Consider the following 27,982-nt stretch of genomic DNA (forward strand, 5'->3'; position numbering starts at 1 on the left):
CTCAGTTTCTGGTTACATTAGTTCCAGGTAATTGTTTCAGTTGAACAGCCAAAGTTAAGAAAATTCTAAATTCCCACCCAAGGTTGGCTTTATTACATACAATTTTTCTGTCACATTTACTGGGTAAAACTAGGCTATTAAATCAACTATATTAGAAGTAATGAAATTCTGTAATGTAGTTTAGACAGCATCAGTTTCTGTACATACACAGGATTTAGTTTATTTTTTGTCTCACATGCATTTGTGAAGAAGTGAATTAAAACAAAAAAGCAGAACTTATATTGCAGGAACAACTCCTTGGGTTAGTGTTATAGTAGGTATAGTTTAGCCAAAAACTGGTTAAAGATGGATAGGAACAGTGCCTGTTGTGTATGGATGCAGGGGGAATTGTTTACTGCCTGTGAGTAGCTGTAAGGTGTGTTAGTCATGGTCAACATGCTTCAGGCTGTTGTGCTGGGCTGCAGTGGCATTGGGGTACTTGAGATGAATGCTGTTGCACCCCTGGAGCCTATAGTTTCACCTGAATCTCTGATTTCTTAGCAGCTTCCGATTCACTTGTCCTGGCCAGTTGACACTCACCTGACAGTGAATGGCAAGGTTATGGAGGTAAAAAAGGCTACTGATTACACAGCTATCCCCCTACATGTTAAAAACAGAATTGAGGTATTGCCAAATGCTGAACTAGTGGGATTGATCTTCCTGAAAGATCCAAACAAGCACAGAGGATGAGACTACTTGTCCCTGGGAGCTCAAATGTTAAGCAGGTTTTTGTATCTCCATAGGCATGACAATGCCATGATATCATCGCTGTCAGCACAAAATATTAGTATTCTTGCTGATAGTGGCTTGTCTACAAGCCAGGGGAGCTGAATCTGGGAAGAGGGAACGAAACTTGATATGCGAGTCAATTTAAAGGAGAGCAGAGAATCCAAACACCACATAGAGATGAGCTCAGAGCAAGCACAACATCACTAGTAAACAACTGTGTAACTAAGCACATGGAAAACAGAGCACAGTGCAAGGCAAAGACCAGGTCCGAGATAGTTGATGTCCATGTAAGAACTGGTGGACCAGGCCCACTGCTGCTGACAGGTAAGCACATGGGTCAGTGGCTCTACCCATGAAACACCTTGTGCATGCCCTTTTCGGCTGCAATACCCAAGCCAGCTCACCTTCAACAACTCGATATTCACTGTTGGGAATACCCCTTGAAAAGGCCACATAACCTGAAAATGGTGCCGGCCAGTGTGGCCGAGCGGTTCTAGGCGCTTCAGTCTGGAACCGCGCGACCGTTATGGTCACAGGTTTGAATCCTGCCTCAGGCATGGATGTGTGTAATGTCCTTAGGTTAGTTAGGTTTAAGTAGTTCTAAGTTCTAGGGGACTGATGACCTCAGATGTTAAGTCCTATAGTGCTCAGAGCCATTTGAACCTGAAAATAGCCAGGTTTGTGCAGCAACTTCTGGCATAAAACCTGCGAATTCAAGACATCCTGGCAGCAGATTGACCACCAAAGGAGGCAACATTAGTGGAGCTTCTTGTGTGGGAGGGGTAGAACATTGCAGACACTGGGGGTAATGGTTGGTCTACTGGCAGTGGTGGGAGTAAGGTTACATTCACTGGGGAGTGGAGGAAGGAGGGGACCCATTCAAATTCCATGGGCTTCACACTGGCAGTCATGGGAACTATCCCTGGTCATGCTCTATTCCACAGTGGAGGATGACAAAGAGCGGCATAGGGTGGCATGCTGTCACAATTGGGAGTCTGCCTCTGGAACAAAGCTGTGATTGACCCTTTTACCTGGTTGGCTTGGAGACAGCAGTGCCAAGGGTCCAACAGGTCACAGAAACATCTGACTGGAATGATGGATCAGCTGCTCCCAACTGGAATCCATAATAAACAAATGCCAAACTTCGTGGGCCTCCATGACATCTGGTAGCCACCCCTGCAGCTGCTCAAAAGACCAGGCATCACCACACAAGCTTGGCATTCAACAGTTGTGGCACTGTTAGTTTGGTAAGCCCATCCACGATGACCAGGTTGTACCACACTGGATGGGAGAAATTGGTTTTTAATCGTCCTGATTCCAACAACCACGCAAGAGCAAAATGATATTGGTTTTTAATTGTTCTGGGGCCAAAACTGCATAAAAAGCAAAAAGACATCTGTTTCTACCTGTCATGAGACTGGCACAAGACATGTTCAATATGCTCTCCATTGTTTTCTGCCACAGGTTGAAACTGAGGAACAGCATGTTCCACAACAGAACAGGGTGTCTCGGGAGTCATGTTCAGAAAGCACTATGCAATGCATGTCTTTATTTTAGCTATGTTCATAATTGGACCACTGCACACAGCATCTTTCAGATAACCCCACCACCAGAAGTCACATGGATTAAAATCAGGTGACCTGAACAGCTAGACTTTAGGGAAATGACAACTGCTAATACTAGCATTTCCAAAATGCTTCTGCAGCAGCTTCTTCACTGGTTGTGCAATGTGTGCAGGAGTGCAGTCTTGCATATAAATGATCCAACCCACACATCCACAGTACTGAATGGTTCAAATGATGTTGGTGTGCAAAAGACATTTACAGTGTTTACCAGTAATGGTACAGGCAATAGGACCTGCAGGACCCATCTCTCTCTCTCACAAAAAAAAAAAAAAAAAAAAAAAAAAAAAAAAAAAAAAAAAAAAAAAAAAAAAAAAAAAAAAACGGGTGGCCCTACAATAAATGTTGCTATCAAGTCACACCACAGAGTTATGTTTGCAGAATGAAGTGATATTTATTGATGTGTGAGCACATGCACACTACTGAATGGTTCAAATTATGTTTGCATGCAAAAGACACTAATAGTGTTTACCAGTGATGGTACAGGTAATACAACCCACAAGACCCATCTCCTCAAAAAAAATATGGCCCTACCATAAATGTTGCTATCAGGTTGCAACACACAGTTATCTTTGCAGAATGAAGCGGTACTGGTTGATGTGCGAGTGGATTTTCCATTGCCCATATTCTGAAAATCCATGTTTTGACATGTCCTTGAATGTGGAAACAGGCTTCATCTATCCACAGAATGTTCCATGGCCATTCATTGTCCACCTCAATGTGAGCAAAAAATTCTGAGGCAAACATTTATCTTACCTGTCTTACTGACAGATCAGCATGGAGCAACTCCTGAACATGAGTAATTTTGTATGGATGACAATGCAGTATATTTTGTAGAATTTTAGGCACCATGCTGACAGTCATGTCCAAAGCTTGGGCAATTCCATGTGTATTGCATGTTTGCACTCCACTGCTCCACCCCTCTTGCAATGCTGTGGCCTCCATCTTCTACTGATGTCAGATCAATTGTTTTCCTTCCTCTGCCACATTGCACTCCAAAAAAACCTGTCTTTTTCATATTTTGTAATCTTCTTCTCCAGACACTTGGCAGACACTGTCCAATGCTTTTTTTAATACCTTTGTGTGTCCAGAACTTCCAAAGAGCTTATTGTCACTGTTCTTGTAACAGAGATTAACTAGCAACACACACACCTACATTGAGATAGTCATGCCAAGCATCTCAGATGTGAATGAGAAACAGCAACATAACTCAAACCCTTAATTTTGCATATTCTGCCATTCACAGTGCCATCTAGTGGTAAAATTTTTGTTAAATTTGTTTTGTTTCCATAATGTTTCCTCCTTCTTCGATAATATTCCATTCAAATTTAACATCATTCTGAGCGGTAGTTGTTCTTTTACTGTGTTTTGAAACTGAAACTTTAATTAAAATCACCCTGTATTCTGGAAGTAAAATAGTTTCTCCTTCAGATTTCTGTCTGGGGATTTTTCAGGGATATGTCATCAGAAGGAAAAACAAATCTAGTGTTACATGAGTCAGACAGTGGTAGGTAAGGGAACTTAAAAAGATACATGAATAGGTACAAGTTACATATGTTGTGACTTAGTGAAGTGCTGTGACAAGAAGAAAAGAATTTTTATTATGTCAGCTAGCATACAGTGGTTTCGTCAACAGTCTCAGTCTAGTAGCACATGTTTGTGATCCTAAAAAATCTGGTAGTGCAAATCCATACATAAAAGACAATAGGGGTGCTTTTAATATTCTGTTTTAATTCTTAAGTAACCTCCCACATTTGCATTTCCTTGTCAGGTGCCAGCCTCCTTTCGCAAACTGCCACGAGAGTAGATCCTTTGCATCTGCCAACACACAAAGAATGACTGTCAGTGACAGGTTCATTGTTGTCTAGTAACTTGCATGTGTGCTTGAAAGTTTGAAAGTGCAGATCCGTTTTCTCATTCAAATTTTAATAGTAGGATGGATAGGGAGTGTGCATGTAGTGTGCACAAGCAGGAGGAGCATCTGAAGATGCTGCTGGCTACAGGCAGTCACCTGCTACATCGGCATGTAGCACTGGTGAAGAAACTGGCACGTTGCATGGGTCGCCTCCAGTGTCACTTATTTCACCTACTGTCTTTGCTGCCAAGGCACCTTCTGGCATACCTGATGTGGGGCAACCGTCCTCACAGCAAAGTGAGTGGCAGGTTGTAACATGTACGTGTTGTTCGAGCTAGAGGGTCAGTGTGGGGATTGGCCAACTGGCCTTGCACGTTCACCCTATGAGTGGACAACTGGCCATTCCTACAGCAGGATTCAGGCAAACATACATGATTCCAGATACTGGAAGCTCCAATATAAGGGTGCATTATGGAGCCCTTTAGGAAAGTAACATCTGTTGATTGGAATTATGCTTTGGAAATAAACATTAAATACAGGAAGCAAATGGAGAAAGAGCTAGTAAATGAAAGACTTGGAACACCTGGTAAAAAGAAAAGGAACATACACTTCTGGTATGGAATTTGAACAGCATAGCGTTTAAATTTGGAAAATATTGTTCATCTGTGCTGCTACAATAAGAATGTGTAATATCAACAAATATAAAGTCTAAACTTTTCTGAAAAGCCCATGAAATGCAGCTGTATGCCATCATCAATGAAGGAACTTGAATAATACAGAATTCCCAGATTACAGATCTGTGTATCGTAAGTCTGTAGAGTCATAATTTGAAAAAAGGTGAAAATGTAGCCCTCTGAAGAGCAGAAGCTCAAAATCTGAGTTACAATCATCAGCTTCAAGTTTGTGCGTCTACCCACTGTACGCCGTATTTTTCACGATTCTTCATAATATTGAATTGTTTGCGGTTCTGCTTTGATAACAACGCAAGCAGAACAATATGATTATACTGAATACAACTGTCTCATGAAAAAGATTTGTAGGACTGTGAAATACCTGTGTGTTGTTGCGGATAAATGAGGTCTGCTGTGATGCTATAAGCGCTCTTTAAAAATAGATTTAAAAAGTATCTAGATACCTCACATAACACAGAACTGACCACAAAATGTTACAAAAGGAGGTGGGGACTGTTGCCAGTCAAAAAGCAGTAACAGCAGAATGGGTCAGTAAGGAAAGCTCAGTAACTTCAATAGTGAAATAGTCACTGGATGTCACCTGAGTACTCAATACATCAGGGATATTTCAACACTTATAAAGCTACTCAAGTAGAACATTGGTGAGGTTACTGTGAAATGGAAATGTGGAGGAACAACAACAGGTAAACTAAGACCAGACAGATCTCATATACTGATGGACATGGAGCGTTGCAGAGGGTGGTTGTAAAATATCACTTATCAATGGAAGGAATGACTTATGTGTTCCAAAGTTTTATCAGCAGTCTAGCTAGTACAATTAGGGGTGCTAAAGAGTTAAAACAAATGGGGTACAATGGTTAGGCAGCTCCTCATACGCAACACATGTCTGTAGTCAGTGCTAAGTGAAACTTGAGGTGATGTGAAGAGCAATGCCGCTGGACAGTGGATGACTGGAAATAAGTGACTGAGACTGATGGATCACTCTATACCCTGTGGCAATCCAAGGGAAGGATTTGGGTTTGGCAAATACCTTGAGAACGTCACCTGCCATTATGTGCAGTGTCCACATTGAAGCACAAAGGAGATGGTGTTATGGTATTGGGGTGTTTATCATGGTTAGGGTATGGTCAACTTATTGCACCTAAGTAAATGATAACTGTTGAAGGATATGAACATATTTTACAGCATCGTGTACTGTATACAGTAGAGGATCAGTTTGCAGATAATGATTGATTGTATCAGCGTGACAGTGCACCCTGTCATAAAGCACCATATGTGAGGAAATGGTTTGTGGACAACACCATTCCTGCCCAGAGTCTCAATCTGAACCCAATGGAACACATTTGGAATGAGTTACCATGCTGACTGCACTAGACCCCAGCATTCACAACCACTATATTCTCTGTTTTTGGCTCTCAAGGAAGAATGGGATGCCATTCCTCCACAGACATCTAGACAGCTTATTGAAAAAGTCCCCAGCAGTGTTTAAGCTATCACAAATGCGAAGGATGGATACACAATATGTTAATAATGTCCACTAATAGGTGTCCAAATACTTATAATTGGACTGTGTAAGAAAAGGTATACAGCAATTATTTGCCCATGTGATATAAATATGAAACTATGTCAATAACATACCACATTGTGTGGGAGTGATGTGGGATAATACAGCCTCAATAAACATCCTCCTTGAGAGTACCCAGTCATTATGTCGGTGCATCCTGGAATATATGGACCTGCAAGAAAAGCATACTTATAAATACACATAAGTGTTAAACATTTTTAAATGTACGGCATATATTGAAAGAAACTAAGACTGATGTTATAAAGTCTTATTTTGTTGAAAGAAATTACTGTTCCACAAGTCTGTCATTAACATGAAAGTAATTAGTAGTCTCATTATTAGAGTCAAAATGCTGTTTGTATACTATTTTTAACTTTTGCTTTTATGGATATGAGAAAGCAGCATGGAAAGGTGTGCATTAATCACTAGATATAGCCCTCGGTAATATTATTTTTTTCATTACTTATTGTTTTAATTTCCATCATAGTGGAAACATTGAATCAGAAGTGGCTGCATAAAACAGCTAGATATAATTCACTGGTGACAATAATTTATCTAGGAGGAAAATAATAAAGACTTGTAGATTAGAAATGGCTCTAAAATTTAGTAGAAAAAATACAAGTGTCAAAATTTAAATAACATAAATATGTCAAATATAACATCGGTAACTAAAGAACTAATTCAGGTGTGAAACAGGAGAATAATTGTGCAGTTTTTCTACTTAAGACTGGGATTACTCTCTGAATGCTTGTTGTGTCAACATTCTATAGTAGAACTAGTTGAAAAAAAGTGTTCTATTTCCCAAATGATTCAATCCTTGGCATTTATTTTTACTTGAAGAGTCCTGTCACAGTTCTGAGAAACATGCGTTTGACTCACCGCATATTCCAGTAGATGTATGGATCTTCTGTAGGAATTAGCACAACATAAAACTATTTTCCCAGGAGCATCATATACCATTAAATTCTCCTTAAAGCCTTTGTATATTTCCACTTTGATGTGATTGATGTAATACACATACAGAACCTCAAGTTTTCTTTAAGGCACTGGTGAGTTTAATTTTATTGAGCTAGGCAATTATGTGCATGTTTATCCTGTAACCACATACTGTGAAAAGCCTCACCTTCAAATGACAGAGATATTACACTTCCCATTTTTGTTTTTTGGTGATGCTGCTTGTGAAAAGTATACATTACATATCCATTTTTGTATTGATATTGATATTCTGATGTTAGTTACATTTAACAATTTGATGGCCATAAATTGTTGTTGTTGAAAAATTATGTAGTCAGCTTAAGTGTAGTACAGCAAGCTACTGGCTATCCAGTTGCAGATTATCCAGCTTCCAGATTATCTGTGCATAGTTTGTGGATTTTTGTTAGAATAAAAACAAGGCCAAAGGAACTGTTATAAATAGAACAAATAGTTTCATTTATAATACAAAGTTATGACTGTCAAGATGTAGATGGTGAATGGTTAAATGGTAATAACCTATGAGCTGCAATTTGAACAGTTAACAAATACAAAATCAAATAGGGGTAATGCAGGAGTAGGTTTAATAATGAATAAAAAAATAGGAGTGCGGGTTAGCTACTACAAACAGCATAGTGAACGCATTATTGTGGCCAAGGTAGACACAAAGCCCATGCCTGCTACAGTAGTACAAGTTTATATGCCAACTAGCTCTGCAGATGATGAAGAAATTGAAGAAATGTATGACGAGGTAAAAGAAATTATTCAGGTAGTGAAGGGAGACGAAAATTTAATAGTCATGGATGACTGGAATTCGTCAGTAGGTGAATATGGATTGGGGGGAAGAAATGAAAGAGGAAGCCGCCTTGTAGAATTTTGCACAGAGCATAACTTAATCATAGCTAACACTTGGTTCAAGAATCATAAAAGAAGGTTGTATACCTGGAAGAATCCTGGAGATACTAAAAGGTATCAGATAGATTATATAATGGTAAGACAGAGATTTAGGAACCAGGTTTTAAATTGTAAGACATTTCCAGGGGCAGATGTGGATTCTGACCACAATCTATTGGTTATGAACTGCAGATTGGAACTGAAGAAACTGCAAAAAGGTGGGAATTTAAGGAGATGGAACCTGGATAAACTGAAAGAACCAGAGGTTGTAGAGAGTTTCAGGGAGAGCATAAGGGAACAATTGACAGGAATGGGGGAAAGAAATACAGAAGAAGAAGAATGGGTAGCTCTGAGGGATGAAGTAGTGAAGGCAGCAGAGGATCAAGTAGGTAAAAAGACGAGGGCTAATAGAAATGCTTGGGTAACAGAAGAAATATTGAATTTAATTGATGAAAGGAGAAAATATAAAAATGCAGTAAATGAAGCAGGCAAAAAGGAATACAAACGTCTCAAAAATGAGATTGACAGGAAGTGCAAAATGGCTAAGCAGGGATGGCTAGAGGACAAATGTAAGGATGTAGAGGCTTGTCTCATTAGGGGTAAGATAGATACTGCCTACAGGAAAATTAAAGAGACCTTTGGAGAGAAGAGAACCACTTGTATGAATATCAAGAGCTTAGATGGCAACCCAGTTCTATGCAAAGAAGGGAAGGCAGAAATGTGGAAGGAGTATATAGAGGGTTTATACAAGGGCGATGTACTTGAAGACAATATTATGGAAATGGAAGAGGATGTAGACGAAGATGAAATGGTAGATAAGATACTGCGTGAAGAGTTTGACAGAGCACTGAAAGACCTGAGTCGAAACAAGGCCCCGGGAGTAGACAACATTCCATTAGAACTACTGATGGCCTTGGGAGAGCCAGTCATGACAAAACCCTACCATCTGGTGAGCAAGATGTATGAGACAGGCGAAATACCCACAGACTTCAAGAAGAATATAATAATTCCAATCCCAAAGAAAGCAGGTGTTGACAGATGTGAAAATTACCAAGCTATCAGTTTAATAAGTCACAGCTGCAAAATACTAACGCGAATTCTTTACAGACGAATGGAAAAACTGGTAGAAGCGGACCTCGGGGAAGATCAGTTTGGATTCCGTAGAAATGTTGGAACACATGAGGCAATACTAACCTTACGACTTATCTTAGAAGAAAGATTAAGAAAAGGCAAACCTACGTTTCTAGCATTTGTAGACTTAGAGAAAGCTTCTGACAATGTTAACTGGAATACTCTCTTTCAAATTCTGAAGGTGGCAGCGGTAAAATACAGGGAGCGAAAGGCTATTTACAATTTGTACAGAAACCAGATGGCAGTTATAAGAGTCGAGGGGCATGAAAGGGAAGCAGTGGTTGGGAAAGGAGTGAGACAGGGTTGTAGCCTCTCCCCGATGTTATTCAATCTGTATATTGAGCAAGCAGTAAAGGAAACAAAAGAGAAATTCGGAGTAGGTATTAAAATTCATGGAGAAGAAGTAAAAACTTTGAGGTTCGCCGATGACATTGTAATTCTGTCAGAGACAGCAAAGGACTTGGAAGAGCAGTTGAACGGAATGGACAGTGTCTTGAAAGGAGGATATAAGATGAACATCAACAAAAGCAAAACGAGGATAATGGAATGTAGTCAAATTAAATCGGGTGATGCTGAGGGAATTAGATTAGGAATTGAGACACTTAAAGTAGTAAAGGAGTTTTGCTATTTAGGGAGTAAAATAACTGATGATGGTCGAAGTAGAGAGGATATAAAATGTAGACTGGCAATGGCAAGGAAATTGTTTCTGAAGAAGAGAAATTTGTTAACATCGAGTATAGATTTAAGTGACAGGAAGTCGTTTCTGAAAGTATTTGTATGGAGTGTAGCCATGTATGGAAGTGAAACATGGACGATAACCAGTTTGGACAAGAAGAGAATAGAAGCTTTCAAAATGTGGTGCTACAGTAGAATGCTGAAGATAAGGTGGGTAGATCACGTAACTAATGAGGAGGTATTGAATAGGATTTGGGAGAAGAGAAGTTTGTGGCACAACTTGACTAGAAGAAGGGATCAGTTGGTAGGACATGTTTTGAGGCATCAAGGGATCACAAATTTAGCATTGGAGGGCAGCGTGGAGGGTAAAAATCGTAGAGGGAGACCAAGAGATGAATACACTAAGCAGATTCAGAAGGATGTAAGCTGCAGTAGGTACTGGGAGATGAAGAAGCTTGCACAGGATAGAGTAGCATGGAGAGCTGCATCAAATCAGTCACAGGACTGAAGACCACAACAACAACAACAACAACTGAAGTGGATATGGTGAAGAAAGTATGTTTAGCAGAGGAATAGAGCAAAGACAAGGAACCCATTATCATGCCTACTGAGGCACTGAAATGCATTGATCTTTTTGTAGAGTATGCAGGAGTAAATTCACTCCACTGTACCAATGTTTTGACTCTCTGGAAAATGAGGACAGTTGACTGGGAAAATATGAGTGAAAAACACAAAACTGTCCTGAAAGTTAACTGAAAGCATGTGATATGAAGTACAGCATGTTTCAAGTATAAGTCTGTACATAATTTGTCAGTTTCTGGGTGAGTAACAAGTAAATGATGCACGTTACTTTTTCAGAAGTGACATGTGACATTTTTTGTAACTACATAAATTATAAATAATGACGCGCAAGTCACCAAAGTGGCGTCAAATCGAAAGACTTGCACCAGGCAAGCGGTGTACCTGACAGGGCGCCCTCGTCACACGCCATTATCATTATTATTATAAATAATTATACTGAGATTTTGGAGACTATGAAGAATTTTTAATAAACTCTCCAAGAGTGTCTTTCCGCCGTCCACCTAACCTTCGTAACCTGTTAGTTCATCCCTATGAAATCCCCAAACCACCTTCCCTACCCTCTGGCTCCTATCCTTGTAACTGCCCCCGGTGTAAAACCTGTCCCATGCACCCTCCCACCACCACCTACTCCAGTCCTGTAACCCGGAAGGTGTACACGATTAAAGGCAGAGCCACATGTGAAAGCACCCACGTGATTTACCAACTGACCTGCCTACACTGTGATGCATTCTATGTGGGAATGACCAGCAACAAACTGTCCATTCACATGAATGGACACAGGCAGACAGTGTTTGTTGGTAATGAGGATCACCCTGTGGCTAAACATGCCTTGGTGCACGGCCAGCACATCTTGGCGCAGTGTTACACCGTCCGGGTTATCTGGATACTTCCCATCAACACCAACCTATCCGAACTCCGGAGATGGGAACTTGCTCTTCAATATATCCTCTCTTCCCGTTACCCACCAGGCCTCAATCTCCGCTAATTTCAAGTTGCCGCCACTCATATCACACCTGTCATTCAGCATCATCTTTGCCTCTTCACTTCCGCCTCGACTGACATCTCTGCCCAAACTCTTTGTCTTTAAATATGTCTACTTGTGTCTGTATATGTGTGGATAGATATGTGTGTGTGTGCGAATGTATACCTGTCCTTTTTTCCCCCTAAGGTAAGTCTTTCTGCTCCCGGGATTGGAATGACTCCTTACCCTCTCCCTTAAAACCCACATCCTTTCGTCTTTCCCTCTACTTCCCTCTTTCCTGATGAGGCAACAGTTTGTTGTGAAAGCTTGAATTTTGTGTGTGTGTTTGTGTTTGTTAGTGTGTCTATCGACCTGCCAGCGCTTTCGTTCGGTAAGTCACATCATCTTTGTTTTTAGATTATGTTTCAATTTTGATTTCACCAGTTATGCTGTCCAATATGATGAAAACCAATTTACCTTAGATCTAAAGTTATGTTGGAATTTTGGCTACAAAATTCAACATGAAAATGTAGGTAGCTCACCTATAAAATTTTCCTTAACATACACACAACAAAAGCATCACTTGCAAAGTGGGAGTATTATGTGATAATGTAATGGTTTACTAAGTGGGACTGCAATGAATGTAGTTTATTATTTCTACTGCTGATAGCGTGATCAAAGAAGAGCAAGGCCGAGATTATTCACAGTATATATCCTTCTCCTTTTACAAAGCATTAATGAAGCTGTCAGTTTTATCATCCCAGACTGTTTAACAGACAATCAACTGTAGTCTCTTCCTTTTTCAATCTGCACAGCTCTGAAATTTCATACAGTTGAACTGTAGTTTACAAGTATATAGTAAACATTGCTAAGGAAAGACAATACATAACTGAAATTAAGTACCTTAAGACATTGTTCTTGGATGGTCGTTGAGAACAAATTCAAGTAATTTTCCTGTAGTTTCCATAGTGATGGAAGGTAATTATTCTGTAGTTTCGATAGTGATGAAAGGGTATTAATAATATTTTTAGCTCACCAGATAAAAAGATAATCAGCAAACTTAATTTAAAGTTATTTGTTCACTGTCCTGTAAAACAATGGACCAGTCACAATGAAGCCCCATTACGAATGCCGTTCTCAAACAGGGGGTGAATTAGGTGATGTTCATAAGCAGTTGGAAATCGTCCTGACTACTGTCAAATTACTGGCAGCTCCCACAAATTGGTGTTTTAGGAGAGCTGTGAGAGTTGTGTACCATAGGTACATAAAGTACTATCCTCTCCTGTGGATCCTGTCTTCTCTGCAGGAAGCACGGGATCTGCCATTACTTGTCCACTTGTCCACATGTCTAGATATTCTGTACTGGGTAGAGAGGTACAAGGAAAGACTTACAAGGAAAGACTCAGGTTCAACACGATGTCTTTCACTGAAACTGAAACTGAGTCATAAGGACTCATTTCACTTGTGGGTAAATGTATTTTGTCCTGAGTGAAGATGAGGAAAATGCAAAAGGGTAGTTATCTATTAATCACCAGCAGATCAAACATACAGTGAATAATGATAGCTCTTAGGGAAATGGCAGCAAGGGACAGGAAAGAACAGCAAGTGCACTCACTGTGTTTGCCTGGGAGCCTCATTAAACTCATTGAGGAGGGCATTTCAGCAGTCATTGATGGAACAACCCACTGCAGATTGTGGTACACATTGTAACAAACAATGCCTGTCTTCTGGGCTCCGAGGACATGCTTGGATCATACCAGTGACTGGCAGAGGAGGTTGAAAAGACCAGCTTTGGGTACAAAGTTTCAACAAAACTCATAGTTTGTGTCATTGGCCCCAGAACTGATCCTGAACCCCTGGTTATGGGCTGAGTTACAGGACTGAACCAGAGATTTCAAAGGTTCAGTGACACTAGGTTGTGACTTTCTGGACTTGCACCATAGGAATGAGAACTGTAGGGCCCCTAAATGGTTCGGGTATGCACTACACATTAGAAGTTGCTATCAGGTAGCTGACTGTGTGTAGGGTGCACACAGCTGTAGGAGACAAGGAAATATTAGTGTAAGAACCAAAGGAATGCCCCCTGCGGGTGTGAGAATTGAAATCCTAGTAGTGAACTGCAGATGAATATGCAGCATAGTGCCACAGTTTTTAAGTCTTCCTGAAAAGCAGTGAAGGTCACATAATGCTAGGTACAGAAAGCTGGTTGAAACTTGAATTTGATAACAGTGAGATTTTTGTGGAAAATTTAATGACAGGCTAATGGGAAATGGAGGTAGTGTATTTGTTACATTATACAAGGCACTCAAATCCACTAAAAGAAACAGAAGCTGCATGTGGGATTATTTGTGCAACACACAGTATCAACAGGATACTTCTATCAACCACCAGACCCACCTTGTGATGCAAGCAAACCTCCAGAGAAAACCTTAGTTCCCTTGTATGTAAGTTCCCCAAACATACTGTAATCATTGGTGGAAATATTAATCATCCAACAATGAATTAGGAAAATTTCGGTTTTGTTTGTGGTAGGTGTGACAAGACATCCTGTGAAACATCACTAAATGCGTTCTCTGAAAACTACTTAGAGCAGATAGTTCAGAACCCCACTTATAATGGAAGTATGTTAGATCTAATGGCAACAAGCAGACCTGATCTCTTTGAGGAGGTCCACATCAAAAATTGTATCAGTGTCCACGATACAGCTATGTCGATAATGATTATCAAAGTACAAAGGGTGATTAAAACAAAGCAGAAAAATATGTGAGTTCTGCAAACTAGATAAAAAAGCAGTAGTGTCATATCTCAAAGAGGAACTTGAAAATTTAGCTCAGCACAGGTGCATATAGAGGAACTATGGCTCAAATTTAAAAGAAGTATTGACCATGCACTGGGTAGATATGTACCCAGTAGAACAGATCATAATGGGAGAGATCCTCCACAGTCTACACTGTCACTGTACAGAAACTTCTTAGCAGGATATTGTAAGATGACCTTTCACAAAACCCATTAGAATTCTGGTTGTATGTAAAGGTTGTTACTGGCACCAAAGTACTCAACACCTGTGGATGAGACAGGAACTGAAATTGAGAGTAGGAAGGAAAAAGCAAATGATTTATACAGGAAAACCCTGTAGAATTGCCCCTAATTTAATCCTCATACCATGAAAAAGATCAGTGTGATAAATGTTAGTGTCAGTGGTGATGATGACATTTGGTTTGTGGGGCATTCAACTGTGCAGTCATCAGCACCCTTACAGAGTCCCAATTTTTACACTGTCCAATTTTTTACACAATCCAATTTAGACACTGTCTTGAATGATGGTGATGATGAAATTATGGAGACAAACAAACACCCAGTCCCCGGGCACAGAAAATCCCCAACCTGGCCGGAATCGAAACCAGGACCTCATGATCCAGAGGCAGTAGCACTAGCCACTAGACCACGAGCAGCGGACAGTGTTAGTGCTGTTGAGAAACAGCTGAAATCGTTAAAATTTAACAAAGCTCTATGGTCCAATGGAATCCCAGTCAGATTCTATACTGAGTTTGCAGGTGAGTTAGCTCCTCTTTTAACTATAATGTATTGTACATCCCTTGAACATAAGTCTGGACCCAGTGGAAGGATGAAAGTGCAGGTCTTACCCATTTACAAGAAGGGTGATAGAAGTGATCCACAAAACTACCATCCAGTATAATTGATAGCCATTTGTTGTGGAGTTTTACAATATATTCTGAGATCAAACACAATGAGATATTGTGAACTGAACAACCTCCTCCATACCAACCAGCATGGATTTCAAAAATGTACATCATGTGAAACCCAACTTGTACTTATCTCACATGACATCTTGAAAGCCATGGGCAGGTCCCTTGCTATTCATGCTGTATATTAATGATATAATGGACAATGTCTGTAGTAATCTCAGACTGTTTGCAGATGATGGAGCTGTCTACAATGAAGTACAGTCTGATGAAGCAGTACAAATAATCAGTCGGGCCTTGATAAGATTTAAAAGTGGTGCAATGATTGGAAGCTTGCTTTAAATGTTCAAAAACGTAATATTGTGCACTTCACAAAACGAAAAAAAAAAAACATAGTATCCTATAATACAAGTGAGTCACAGATGGAATCTGTACACTCATACAAATACTGGAGTGTAACACTTTGTAGGGACACGAAGTCAACTGATCACGTAGGCTCAGTCATGGGTATAGCATGTAGCATTATTGATAAAATACTGGGGAAAAGTAATCAGTCTACAAGGGACAATGCTAATAAATCACTTGTATGACCCATCCTTGACTATTTCTCATGTGTGTGGGACCTGTACAAAACAATACTACCAGGGGATATTGAATGTGTACAGAGAATGGTGATGTTTGACCCACGGGATAGTGTCACTGTGATATTGAAAGAACTGAACTGGTGGACTCTTAAAGATGGAAACTATCCTGAGAAAGTCTAGAAATGGCTTCAAATGATGACTCTAGGAATATATCAAAACCCACTACAGATTGCTCCCACTGTGATCGCGAGGACAAGATTACATTAATTACAGCACAGATGGAGGCACTGAAACAACTTTCTTCCTGTGTCTGTAGTAATCTCAGACTGTTTGCATACGATGGAGCTGTCTACAATGAAGTACAGTCTGATGAAGCAGTACAAATAATCAGTCGGGCCTTGATAAGATTTAAAAGAAGAAGCCTAATAACGTAAAATGGGATGAACCCTCTCCCATGCACTTCAAAGTGGTTTGTGGAGCATAGATGTAAATGAAAATGGTGAGTATATGAGCTGCAAGAAGGAAAATGAATATGGTACCTATTAGTCCTGTCTTACTTCTTTTTTCTGTATCCTCTCAGTTGTATTTATTGTTTTACTTTATATGCTATAAATTTCAACACCACATGTCTTTGCCCTGAGGCACAAGGATATGAGAATCACAGTGCATCAGTAGCATATATAAACTGATAGAGATCATCACGAAATGGCTGTGGAACAAGAATGTAATGAATATGGGCGTTGACTAAACCTTAGACTATTTCAGTACCAGTAATTAAAAACAAACATCTCTTACACAAATCATCCACAATAAACCCTCTACCATGCATTTTAAAATGATTGGCAGACTACTGGCATGGATGTAGTGTATAAACTATTGCAAGTGATTCCAGCAAGCAGAGGAGCAGCATCGCAGACAAGTTCCTCAGAGAGAATTTCTAGAATCCAAAATCCAGTGAATATTCCTAAAAAACAAAGTATATTACAAGAGTTTTGCTCTAAAAATTACATAACAACCAATATGCTTTAAATGTTTGGAAATATCCTACAGCAATTAAAATGCAAAGGTACATCAAAACAGGTTCCAACAATACATAAGCATTGATCTCTGAATTTTGAACGTGCAGAAAGAGAAAAACTTATGGAAGCAAATGGAAATCCAATTGCAGGAAGAAATACATGCACAAGCGGAGACGGAAAGAAAGAAGGAAGGTACAAACATCTCCAGTTACGGTACGGTGGAAAGGGAGGGAAAAATGTTCGCAAGCAGTACCCACGACTGCATCGTCACACAGACATACTTACTTCTTCAGAAGAATGCCAGCATATGTAACGGATATTGACTTGCAGCAAATGTACCTAGAGCCACTTGTTAAATTCGAAAACTACTTTTTTATCATTCACCATAAAACTTGGCTGAGCAACTCACTCGTCCTTCCCCCTCACCACCAGCTCAAGTCCTGGATACGCTTTAATCTATTCTTGTAGCTCAAAAAGTATATCGGTTGGATTTGAGACCGTCTAATGCGATTATCTGAGAACCTGTGTTTCAATAATCCAGTTTGTCATGTTCATGAGACCAAGCACTAAACTCCACTGTTCATTTACCATTTGGTCATCACTAGATATATAATATCGATTAAATGTCCATTTAAGTGCCTGATCCTTGCTACGTCTTGTGCACCTGGCAGACGCACCGATATGGCTGGCAAACCTATCGGCCACGCATCCGAGAACATTCCGTGGGGCTACGTGTTGACACTGGCGGGCCATTATCTTTTTCCTCCAGCTGAGTGCTTACACTTCTATTGCGCAATGGCTACCGCCCGCTTCATGAAGTGGTTTAAACCGAGGGACGGTTCGTGCAGTAGCACAAGCAACGAAATCTGTACACAGTGCTCGGCCAATACGACTTACAACATACAAACGCATGTACTTAATGTATAGCATTTCCCTTCCCCCTTTCCATCGGACATTTTCAGTAGTGCCAGTTTTCGCTATTTGTGATTCGCGCTATATCGGTAAGCATGCGGCATGTTCCGAAACACCACGCATAAAAAAGGGATTTTCGATGCCCACATCTCAGGTTTTATTGCTAATTTAGGTAGGGTCAAGTGTTTTGGACAGACCTTGGGCTTGGGCCATTTGTTTGGCTAACAAGAAGACTGTCTTAGTGTCACTACTCTACAGTACAGGCTCAAAATTTCAACATTCCACACTTCCTCAAGCTTAGGCAAATGGAGCAAATCGGTCTCCTTTTGAATTTGATGTGGTCTACGGTGGGCTTGACAGGACTTATGGAGGCACCATTAGTTCATAGACTGTTCCTCGGAAAACACCACGAAAATGGTTTTTTTATTGTATTTTCGCCGTCACCAGATCAGAACACAGCCGAGGATTCCAAGATGGCTATTCACGGCAAATGGCTGCAATTTTTACGATGTATTGCTAAGATCCCGATCTCGAATACCCTTGAAAATTTTCTTCATATCTTAAACCGTTTCCGACATACTGAGGTTTAAAGTAACCCTACTTGCATACGTAGACTACGACCGCAAAATCCGACGTGAGGCGAAAAAGTAGTTTATAAAGTGACGTAGCACGAAGAATCATGCTATAAAGTGTCTCCGTTATCATTTGGGAACCCTGTGTTGTAGAACTGAAGGACATGCAAAAAAATTTTGCACGCGAAATCCGGTCTGAGATGCAAAATTATTTCGCGTTATTTCAATTTCACATAAGTGAACTGCTAAATTTTACTGACCAATACATTTCTCTTCATATGAGTTACGTGCCCAGCTGTAGCAGGGAAAAGAAGGTAACCAGCGAAAAATGCTCCTATAGGAGCGCAAAAAATGCGAATATGTTTCTGTTTATTTAAGAGTGACTGAAAAGTGGGGTCCCAGTGTTTCATTCCATATTCCTGAGCACGTTTAAAAAAATTTTGGCATGCGTACATGTTCGCGCGTTTTTATGCTGAGAAAGAAGACAGTGACAGTGGCGAAGAGAAGGAAAAGTAATAAATACTGGAAGATAGTAGACAGTGGTTACGTTACATAAAGAGCGAAGGAAACAATGGCAGTGTGAGAGAAACAGAAGGACACAATGGCACTGGAACATACACTCCTGGAAATGGAAAAAAGAACACATTGACACCGGTGTGTCAGACCCACCATACTTGCTCCGGACACTGCGAGAGGGCTGTACAAGCAATGATCACACGCACGGCACAGCGGACACACCAGGAACCGCGGTGTTGGCCGTCGAATGGCGCTAGCTGCGCAGCATTTGTGCACCGCCGCCGTCAGTGTCAGCCAGTTTGCCGTGGCATAAGGAGCTCCATCGCAGTCTTTAACACTGGTAGCATGCCGCGACAGTGTGGACGTGAACCGTATGTGCAGTTGACGGACTTTGAGCGAGGGCGTATAGTGGGCATGCGGGAGGCCGGGTGGACGTACCGCCGAATTGCTCAACACGTGGGGCGTGAGGTCTCCACAGTACATCGATGTTGTCGCCAGTGGTCGGCGGAAGGTGCACGTGCCCGTCGACCTGGGACCGGACCGCAGCGACGCACGGATGCACGCCAAGACCGTAGGATCCTACGCAGTGCCGTAGGGGACCGCACCGCCACTTCCCAGCAAATTAGGGACACTGTTGCTCCTGGGGTATCGGCGAGGACCATTCGCAACCGTCTCCATGAAGCTGGGCTACGGTCCCGCACACCGTTAGGCCGTCTTCCGCTCACGCCCCAACATCGTGCAGCCCGCCTCCAGTGGTGTCGCGACAGGCGTGAATGGAGGGACGAATGGAGCAGCGATGAGAGTCGCTTCTGCCTTGGTGCCAACGATGTTCGTATGCATGTTTGGCGCCGTGCAGGTGAGCGCCACAATCAGGACTGCATACGACCGAGGCACACAGGGCCAACACCCGGCATCATGGTGTGGGGAGCGATCTCCTACACTGGCCGTACACCACTGGTGATCGTCGAGGGGACACTGAATAGTGCACGGTACATCCAAACCGTCATCGAACCCATCGTTCTACCATTCCTAGACCGGCAAGGGAACTTGCTGTTCCAACAGGACAATGCACGTCCGCATGTATCCCGTGCCACCCAACGTGCTCTAGAAGGTGTAAGTCAACTACCCTGGCCAGCAAGATCTCCGGATCTGTCCCCCATTGAGCATGTTTGGGACTGGATGAAGCGTCGTCTCACGCGGTCTGCACGTCCAGCACGAACGCTGGTCCAACTGAGGCGCCAGGTGGAAATGGCATGGCAAGCCGTTCCACAGGACTACATCCAGCATCTCTACGATCGTCTCCATGGGAGAATAGCAGCCTGCATTGCTGCGAAGGGTGGATATACACTGTACTAGTGCCGACATTGTGCATGCTCTGTTGCCTGTGTCTATGTGCCTGTGGTTCTGTCAGTGTGATCATGTGATGTATCTGACCCCAGGAATGTGTCAATAAAGTTTCCCCTTCCTGGGACAATGAATTCACGGTGTTCTTATTTCAATTTCCAGGAGTGTAGTTGATAGTGACAGAACAGTGCTAGGAGAAGAGTGAAGGGGACAGTGCCAGAGAAGGGGGGGGGGGGGGGAGTTAAAGGAAAGTATAAGTGGGTGAGAGCCAGTGATAATCAGAGACGGAGTATACGACAGTGACAACGAGAAAGAGAGAGATAGTGATAATGAGAAGAGACAGCAGCAGTAGGAGGGAAGGAATGAGATAATAACAGTAATAAGACAGAGCAAGTGGGAAACAATGACAGTGACAGGAGACTGTAGTAGTACACTGAGGCACAAAGAAACTGGTATAGGCATCCAGAGGTATGTAAATAGCCAAAATACGGCGCTGTGGTCGGCAACGCCTATATAAGACAACAAGTGTCTGGCGCAGTTGCTGCTATAATGACAGGTTATCAAGATTTGAGTTTGAATGTGGTATTATGGTCGCCGCACGAGCGGTCGGACACAGCATCTCCGAGGTAGCGATGAGGTGGGGATTTTCCCGTACGAGCATTTCACGAGTGTACGGTATCAGGAATCCCGTAAAACATCAGATCTCCGACATCGCTGAGGTCGGAAAAAGATACTGCAAGAATGGGATCAACGACGACTGAAAAGAATCGTTCAACGTGACAGAAGTGCAACACTTCCGCAAATCGCTGCAGATTTCAGTGCTGGGCCGTGAGTAAGTGTCAACGTGCGAACCATTCAACGAAACATTATTGATATGGGCTTTCGGAGCCGAAAGTCCACTCGTGTACCCTTGATGACTGCACGAAACAAACCTTTACTCCTTGCCTGGGCTGTCAACACCGACATTGGACTGTTGATGACTGGAAACATGTTGCCTCGTCGGGCAAGTCTCGTTTCAAATTGTGGGCGAGTCTCGTTTCAAATTGTTCCGAGCGGATGGAGACAACCTCATGAACCCATGGACCCTGCATGTCGGCAGGGGACTGTTCAAGCAGGTGGAGGCTCTGTGATGGTGTGGGGGCGTGTGCAGTTGGAGTGACGTGGGACTCCTGATTCGTCTAGATACAACTCTGACAGGTGACAGGTACGTAAGCATTCTGTCTGACCACCTGCCTCCATTCATGCCCATTGTGCATTCCGATTGACTTGGGCAATTCCAGCAGGACAATGTGACACCCCACACGTCCAGAACTGCTACAGAGTGGTCCTAGGAATACTCTTCTGACTTTTAAACACTTCTGCTGGCTACGACTCCCCAGACATGAGCATTATTGAGCATATCTGGGATGCCTTGCAACGTGCTGTTCAGAAGAGATCTCCACCCCCTCTTACGCATTTATGGACAGATCTGCAGGACTCATGGTGTCAGTTCCCTCTAGCACCACTTCAGACATCAGTCGAGTCCACGGCAAGTTGTGTTGCGGCACTTCTGCGTGTTGGCGTTGGCCCTACACGATATTAGGCAAGTGTACCAGTTTCTTTGACTCTTCATTGTAGTACAGAATGAAAGGGACTGTGTCTATCACACAGGAGACCATAACAGAGAGACACAAAGAGATAATGACAATGAGTTGGGCTGAATGAGAGGGTGAGAAAGGGCAACTGGGAGTGGATGGGTATGAGCGACTTAACAGCGATGGACTAGCGGCAGTGAGTGATTTACAGTAAGAGCAGTAAGTGGGAATTTGAGGTGTGTTAAAAAAGCGCGAATATGTTTACAAGCCTAATTTTTTGGGACAGTTTTTGAAGCTGCTGAGGAAGATAGAATGAGGTAGTGGTACCCCACTTTTCAGTCAGATTCTTTCAAGTTAACAGGAATTTTTCGCATTTTTTGTGTTCCGATAGGATCATTTTTCCGCTGGTGCAAATACCTTCCACTTGATCTCCACTGGCGGCCCTTTCACTATCAGTTTGGCGCACCAAGCGTCGCTCATTGTGATGCCGATACGCACAGTACAGAAATCTGAACAGTGACTTGTGTGGCTTGGGCATTAAACATGTCCTTTTTAAACTATAGACGTTTCTCAATAAGAGTAACAAGAAATAAAACAGCAAAATATACAATGACTCTTCTGAATCAATTATACAATTACTGTTGATATCAGTTCACTGTCTGTCTATTTTTTATGTTGTTCATTTCCTTCTGTCACTATTTACTGCATTAGAAAATAACAACGGATTACAAGACATCATTAGAACTTATAGTAGGCTACGAAACACAAAACAGCAATCAATACTCAAAGTGACGTCCATCAATTACTGTGCCGCTACAGTTGTGCTATTATGGTCGACATCACTTTACAGCGCGTTAATTATTCTTGTTGTTCGTTTCCTTCCATTAGTTAAGTACTTTCTTATGTGCCACAAGTTTATGGCTGATTAGTTCATTCTATAGATGTATCTGTTATTTTTTCTTATTACTAGTCAAAAATAATGTAATTGTTACTTGTCCCTTATCCAGTGATTGAGTTAATTATAATAAAATGCAGTAGTTTATATTCAGTTGTTGCGAAAATAGCCACCACAAGAAATTTGTTAATTATAATATTTATACTTATTAGCTTGTCTCATATCCATTTGTAACAACACAAAATAGTTTTTCTGGAGTCAATAAACATCAAACAGTTATTACATTAGAAAATATTGACAGATCACACGAACGCTTCGCAAGCTACAAATGCTTCAGTCTTTCCTGTAGGGCTACTGTTGTAATTGCATTAGCTCTTCAGACGTCACTTTTACTATTGGAAGGAATCATGTCTTTCGGACATGGCAAGGGAATAAATCAATAATACGATCTGCCGATTTCAACATGCAGGCCTAAGGCACCTAGTTGAAAAGCTTTCTTATCGCTGGTATTTCAGCTAAGCGAGTGTTTTCAATACGAAATTTAAGACTTATCCACATTTGTGATCATTTTGTTTGGATGTTGGCCGGCTGGAAATAGTCAACTGACGGTGATTCATGTGCTGGCAACTTCTATGAAAACTTCGAGGAAACCTAAGTTTACTAGTACCGGTATGTAAGTTCTACAATCATGATGTCATCACTCGAGGAGACTTTAAACATCCAACAGTCAATTGGTAAAATTACAGTTTTGTAAGTGGTGGGTGTGACAAGAAGTCCGGAGGAACATTACTAAATGCCTGGAAGCTCACCCATGTTGGAAATACTTGTATAGTGGATCTAAAAGTAGGTCTGACCTCTTTGAGAATGTCCACATAGAAACTGGTATCAGTGATCATGAGACAGTTGTAACAACAATGATAACCAAAGTAGAAAGATTTGTATGTTGAACAAACTAGATACAGAGGCGCAGAGAAGCACGTTGAACAACTGTGCCTCAGTTTTAGAAGAATAATTGACCATGCATGTGATAGATATGTGCCTAAAACATAATAAATAGTTCATGACGAGAGACCCTCCATGGAATAGTGACACGGTGAGGAAGCGTCTGAAGAAACAGAGACTTCTGCATAATAGGTGTAAAACAAAGCATACGGCTAGAGATACGGATATGCTGAATGAAACACATTTGACCGTCAATACGGCCATGCGTGAAGCTTTCAACTACCTCCGGGCCAGACTATTATCGAAGGACCTCTCACAAAACCCAAAGAAATTCTGGTCATACTTGTTGGTTCAAATGGCTCTGAGCACTATGGGGCTTAACTTCTGAAGTCATCAGTCCCCTAGAACTTAGAACTACTTAAACCTAGCTAACCTAAGGACATCACACACATCCATGCCCGAGGCAGGATTCGAACCTGCGACCGTAGCGGTAGCGTGATTCCAGACTGTAGCGCCTAGAACCGCTCGGCCACCCCGGCCGGCCATACTTGTTGTTAGTGGTACCAAATTTAATGTCAAGATCCTAATGGACGAGACAGGAAATGAAATTGAGGATAGCAAAGCAATCCCTTACAAATTTAATCCTCAAACCACTGAAAAGATGTTGAAAAAGAGCTGAAATTGTCAGAGCTCCAGATTATGTACCGAATTTGCAGCCGAATTAGCTCCTCTTTTAGCTGTAATCTACCGTAGAATCCTCGAACAGGAAACTGTGGCAGGTACTTGGAGCAAAGCACAGGTCACACCCATCTACAAGAATGGCAGCAGAAGTGATCCACCAAACTACCGTCCAATATCTATGACATCGATTTGTTGTAGAATCATAGAGCATATTCTGAGCTCAAACACAATGAGGTATCTCGAGCAGAATGACCTCCTCCACGCCATCCAGCATCCATTCCGAAAACACTATCATGCGAAACCGAACTCGCACTTTTCCCATATGACGTCCTGAAAGCTATGGATCAAGGCCGCTAGGTAGATGCAGTATTTCTTGAGTTCCGAAAAGCATTTGACTCGGTACCACGTCTACTCTTATTACCAAAAGAACGGTCGTATGGGGTACCAAGCGAAATTTTTGAGTGGAGAGATGATTTCTTGGTAGGAAGGAAGCGACATGTTATCTTGGATGGAGAGTCATTGGCATGTGTAGAAATAAATTCGGTTGTACCCCAGGGAAGTGTGTGGAACTCTTGCTGTCCGTGTTGGGTATTAATAATCTTGTGCGCAAGATCAGTAAGAACCTAAGACTTTTCTCTGATGGTGCAGTTATCTATAACGAAGTAAAGTACTGGCTGAAAAAAAGTTGCACAAATACTGAGTCAGCTTGACAAGATTTCAAAATGGTGCAAAGATTGGCAACTTGCTTTAAACATTCAAAATGAAAGAAAATGTGCACTTAACAAAACGAAAAATAGTAATATCCTGTGGGTACAGTATCAACGAGTTGTAGTAGATGGAATCGGCAGTCGCATACAAATGCGTGGGTAGGGATATGAAGTGAATGATGGCATATACTCAGTCGTATGTAAAGCAGGTGGCAGACTTCGGTGTACTCGTAGAGCATCTACATCTACATCTACATCTACATGGATACTCCGCAAATCACATTCAAGTGCCTGGCAGGGGGTTCATCGAACCACTTTCACTCTTCTCTATCATTCCAATGTCGTATGGCGCTCGGAAAGAATGAACACCTATATCTTCCCGTACGAGCTCTGGTTTCCCTTATTTTATCGAGTTGATCGTTCCTGCCTATGTAGGTAGATGTCAACAAAATATTTTCGCATTCTGAGGAGAAAGTTGGTGATTGGAACTTCGTGAGAAGATTCCGTCGCAATGAAAAACGCCTTTCTTCTAATGATTTCCAGCCCAAATCCCGCATCATTTCTGTGACACTCTCTCCCATATTTCGCGATAATACAAAACGTGCTGCCTTTCTTTGAACTTTTTCGATGCACTCCGTCAGTCCTACCTGGTAAGGATCCCACACCGCACAGCAGTATTCTAAAAGAGGACGGACAAGCGTAGTGTAGGCAGTCTCCGTAATAGGTCTGTGACATTTTCTAAGTGTCCTGCTAATAAAACGCAGCCTTTGGATAGCCTTCCCAACAACATTTTCTATGTGTTCCTTCCAATTTAAATTGTTCGTAATTGTAGTACCTAGGTATTTATTTGAATTTAGGGCTTTTAGATTAGACTGATTTATCGTGTAACCGAAGTTTAACGAGTTCCTTTTAGCACTCATGTGGATGCACTCACACACATAGGGAAATGCAGTCAGTTTGGATAGGAGAGTGCTTACAAATCACTTTTGCAGCCGATCCTAGAATATACTCAAGTATGTGGGACCGACGTCAAAGAGGACTAACAGGAAGTGTTGAAAATATCCTGAGAAGGACGGTGCGAGTGGTCACAGGTTTGTTTGAACCATGCGATAATGTCATAGAGATGCTGAAGAAACTGAACTGACAGACACTTGAAAATAGACGCAAACTATCCTGAGAAAGACTAATTATAAAGTTTCAAGAACCAGTTTCAAATGATGATTCTAGAAATACACTACAGTGTGGTCCTTACAGACTTGAACTATTTAAATGAGTCAGAACATTTGAACCAAAAGTGGAAGACGTGTGCGATTTTGGGATATGATAATAGACAATCGTGAGGTTATACACATACATACATGCGAAGTCCTCATAGCAATTGTTGAAAGTTCCCTCCACCAGAATCGATGCGCAGGTGTACTTATGTCACCATATTTCGCGCCGTTCTCTTAGTGTATCCTCGCCAATGTTGTTTATTTCTTGTTGGTCTCGCGGAGTTCTTTAGCTTTCTGTGGTCTGCTCTTGTACACTCGGCTTTTAAGATGACCCCGCAACAAAAAATCCGGGGGGGGGGGGGGGGGAGGGAGACAGGTCAGATGATGGGGCATGGGGTAGGGGGTGCACAAATTTTTTGAGATTATTCGCTCACTGAAGACGCTGGTCACAAGTTGCATGGAAGCGTTAGACGTGTGACACGTTGCTCCATCTTGTTGGAAATACCTGACGTCATCCAGCTGCACCTCAAATGTATTGAAGATGCACGCATGAACTGTAGTGTCTCCGGTCGTATAAAAGAAAACGACGCTGGTAATCCTGGTAGGTGATATGGGGGCTTACACCAATCCAGTATCGGCTGTTTTGTGTGTTGATGTAACCATACAGATGGAATCGTGCCTCATCTGGAGACCAAGTTAAGGAGAGAATAACGGAACGTTGAATAAGAAAGCCCTGAAACCATCGACAGTAACGCATTCTTTTCTCATGTTCTGTTTCTTGCAATGCTCGCATCATGTGCACTTTGCATGATTGCAATGCTGTTTTCTTAGTAGCTCTCTGACGTGTGCCATATGAAATGCCTTTCTTTTGGCTCGATCGACGCAACGCTTTCCTTGGAGAGTTCTGCAAGTGTATTCGAACATTATCAGCAAACTCTGCTCTGAAAGATGGTCTATGTTTGCTACTGTCACTGTTTAGCACTGCAGTTGTCTCCAGCTTCCTTACAATCGGTAAAACTGTTGCTTTTTTGGGACATTGGGACATTGTACACATTGAATTCTCTCCGGAATGTACGTTGTGTTGCAACCAATGGACCTGTCTTTTAATATGTTTTCACAATAAAAACAAGTGCTAGAAGTATGTACTGCATGTTTCTGCCAGTTAAAGATTGCGAACAAATGACTAATTTGGTCGTTATCGTCACGCGGCCCGAACTTTACGAACACCAAGCGTGGTGGCGCAGTGGTTAGCACACTTGACTCGCATTCGGGAGGACGACTGTTCAATCCCGCGTCCGGCCATTCTAACTCAGGTTTTCCGTGATTTCCCTAAATCGCTTCAGGGGCAAACGCTGGGGTGGTTCCTCTGACAGCGCCCGGCCGACTTCCTTCCCCATCCTTCCCTAATCCAATGAGACAGATGACCTCGCTGTTTGGTCTCTTACCCCAGATCAACCCAACCCAACTTCACAAACTGCGACCAACAAGGTTAAGAACGAACTATCACGAGCCGAACAAGCCGGAACAGAGGACCTCATGCGCACAAACAAAAATCAACTTGCCAACAATGGGCGGTACTTCTCATTCTCCCAGAACTACTGA

At 41.9% G+C, this 27,982-nt stretch overlaps 1 protein-coding gene across 3 annotated transcripts in view; it reads right to left on the bottom strand.

Annotated features, from left to right (window-relative positions):
• Positions 1-27,982, bottom strand: part of LOC126237446 (platelet-activating factor acetylhydrolase-like) — a 92,916-nt gene that overhangs the window by 42,058 nt on the left and 22,876 nt on the right. Inside the window, exons 1-3 of one of the 3 annotated variants that reach the window (XM_049947574.1) lie at positions 17,309-17,747; positions 16,800-16,968; positions 6,576-6,673 (exon numbers count right to left, since the gene is read on the bottom strand). In XM_049947574.1, coding sequence (XP_049803531.1) covers positions 6,576-6,673; positions 16,800-16,833 — 132 coding nt within the window. In that variant the 5' untranslated portion in view covers positions 16,834-16,968; positions 17,309-17,747. Of the gene's footprint in view, positions 1-6,575; positions 6,674-16,799; positions 16,969-17,308; positions 17,748-27,982 lie in introns of those variants that run through there. The other 2 variants (XM_049947575.1, XM_049947573.1) reach the window with 2 other exon arrangements.

Source organism: Schistocerca nitens, chromosome 2 (assembly GCF_023898315.1).
Source record: "Schistocerca nitens isolate TAMUIC-IGC-003100 chromosome 2, iqSchNite1.1, whole genome shotgun sequence".
NCBI classification, from domain to species: domain Eukaryota; kingdom Metazoa; phylum Arthropoda; class Insecta; order Orthoptera; family Acrididae; genus Schistocerca; species Schistocerca nitens.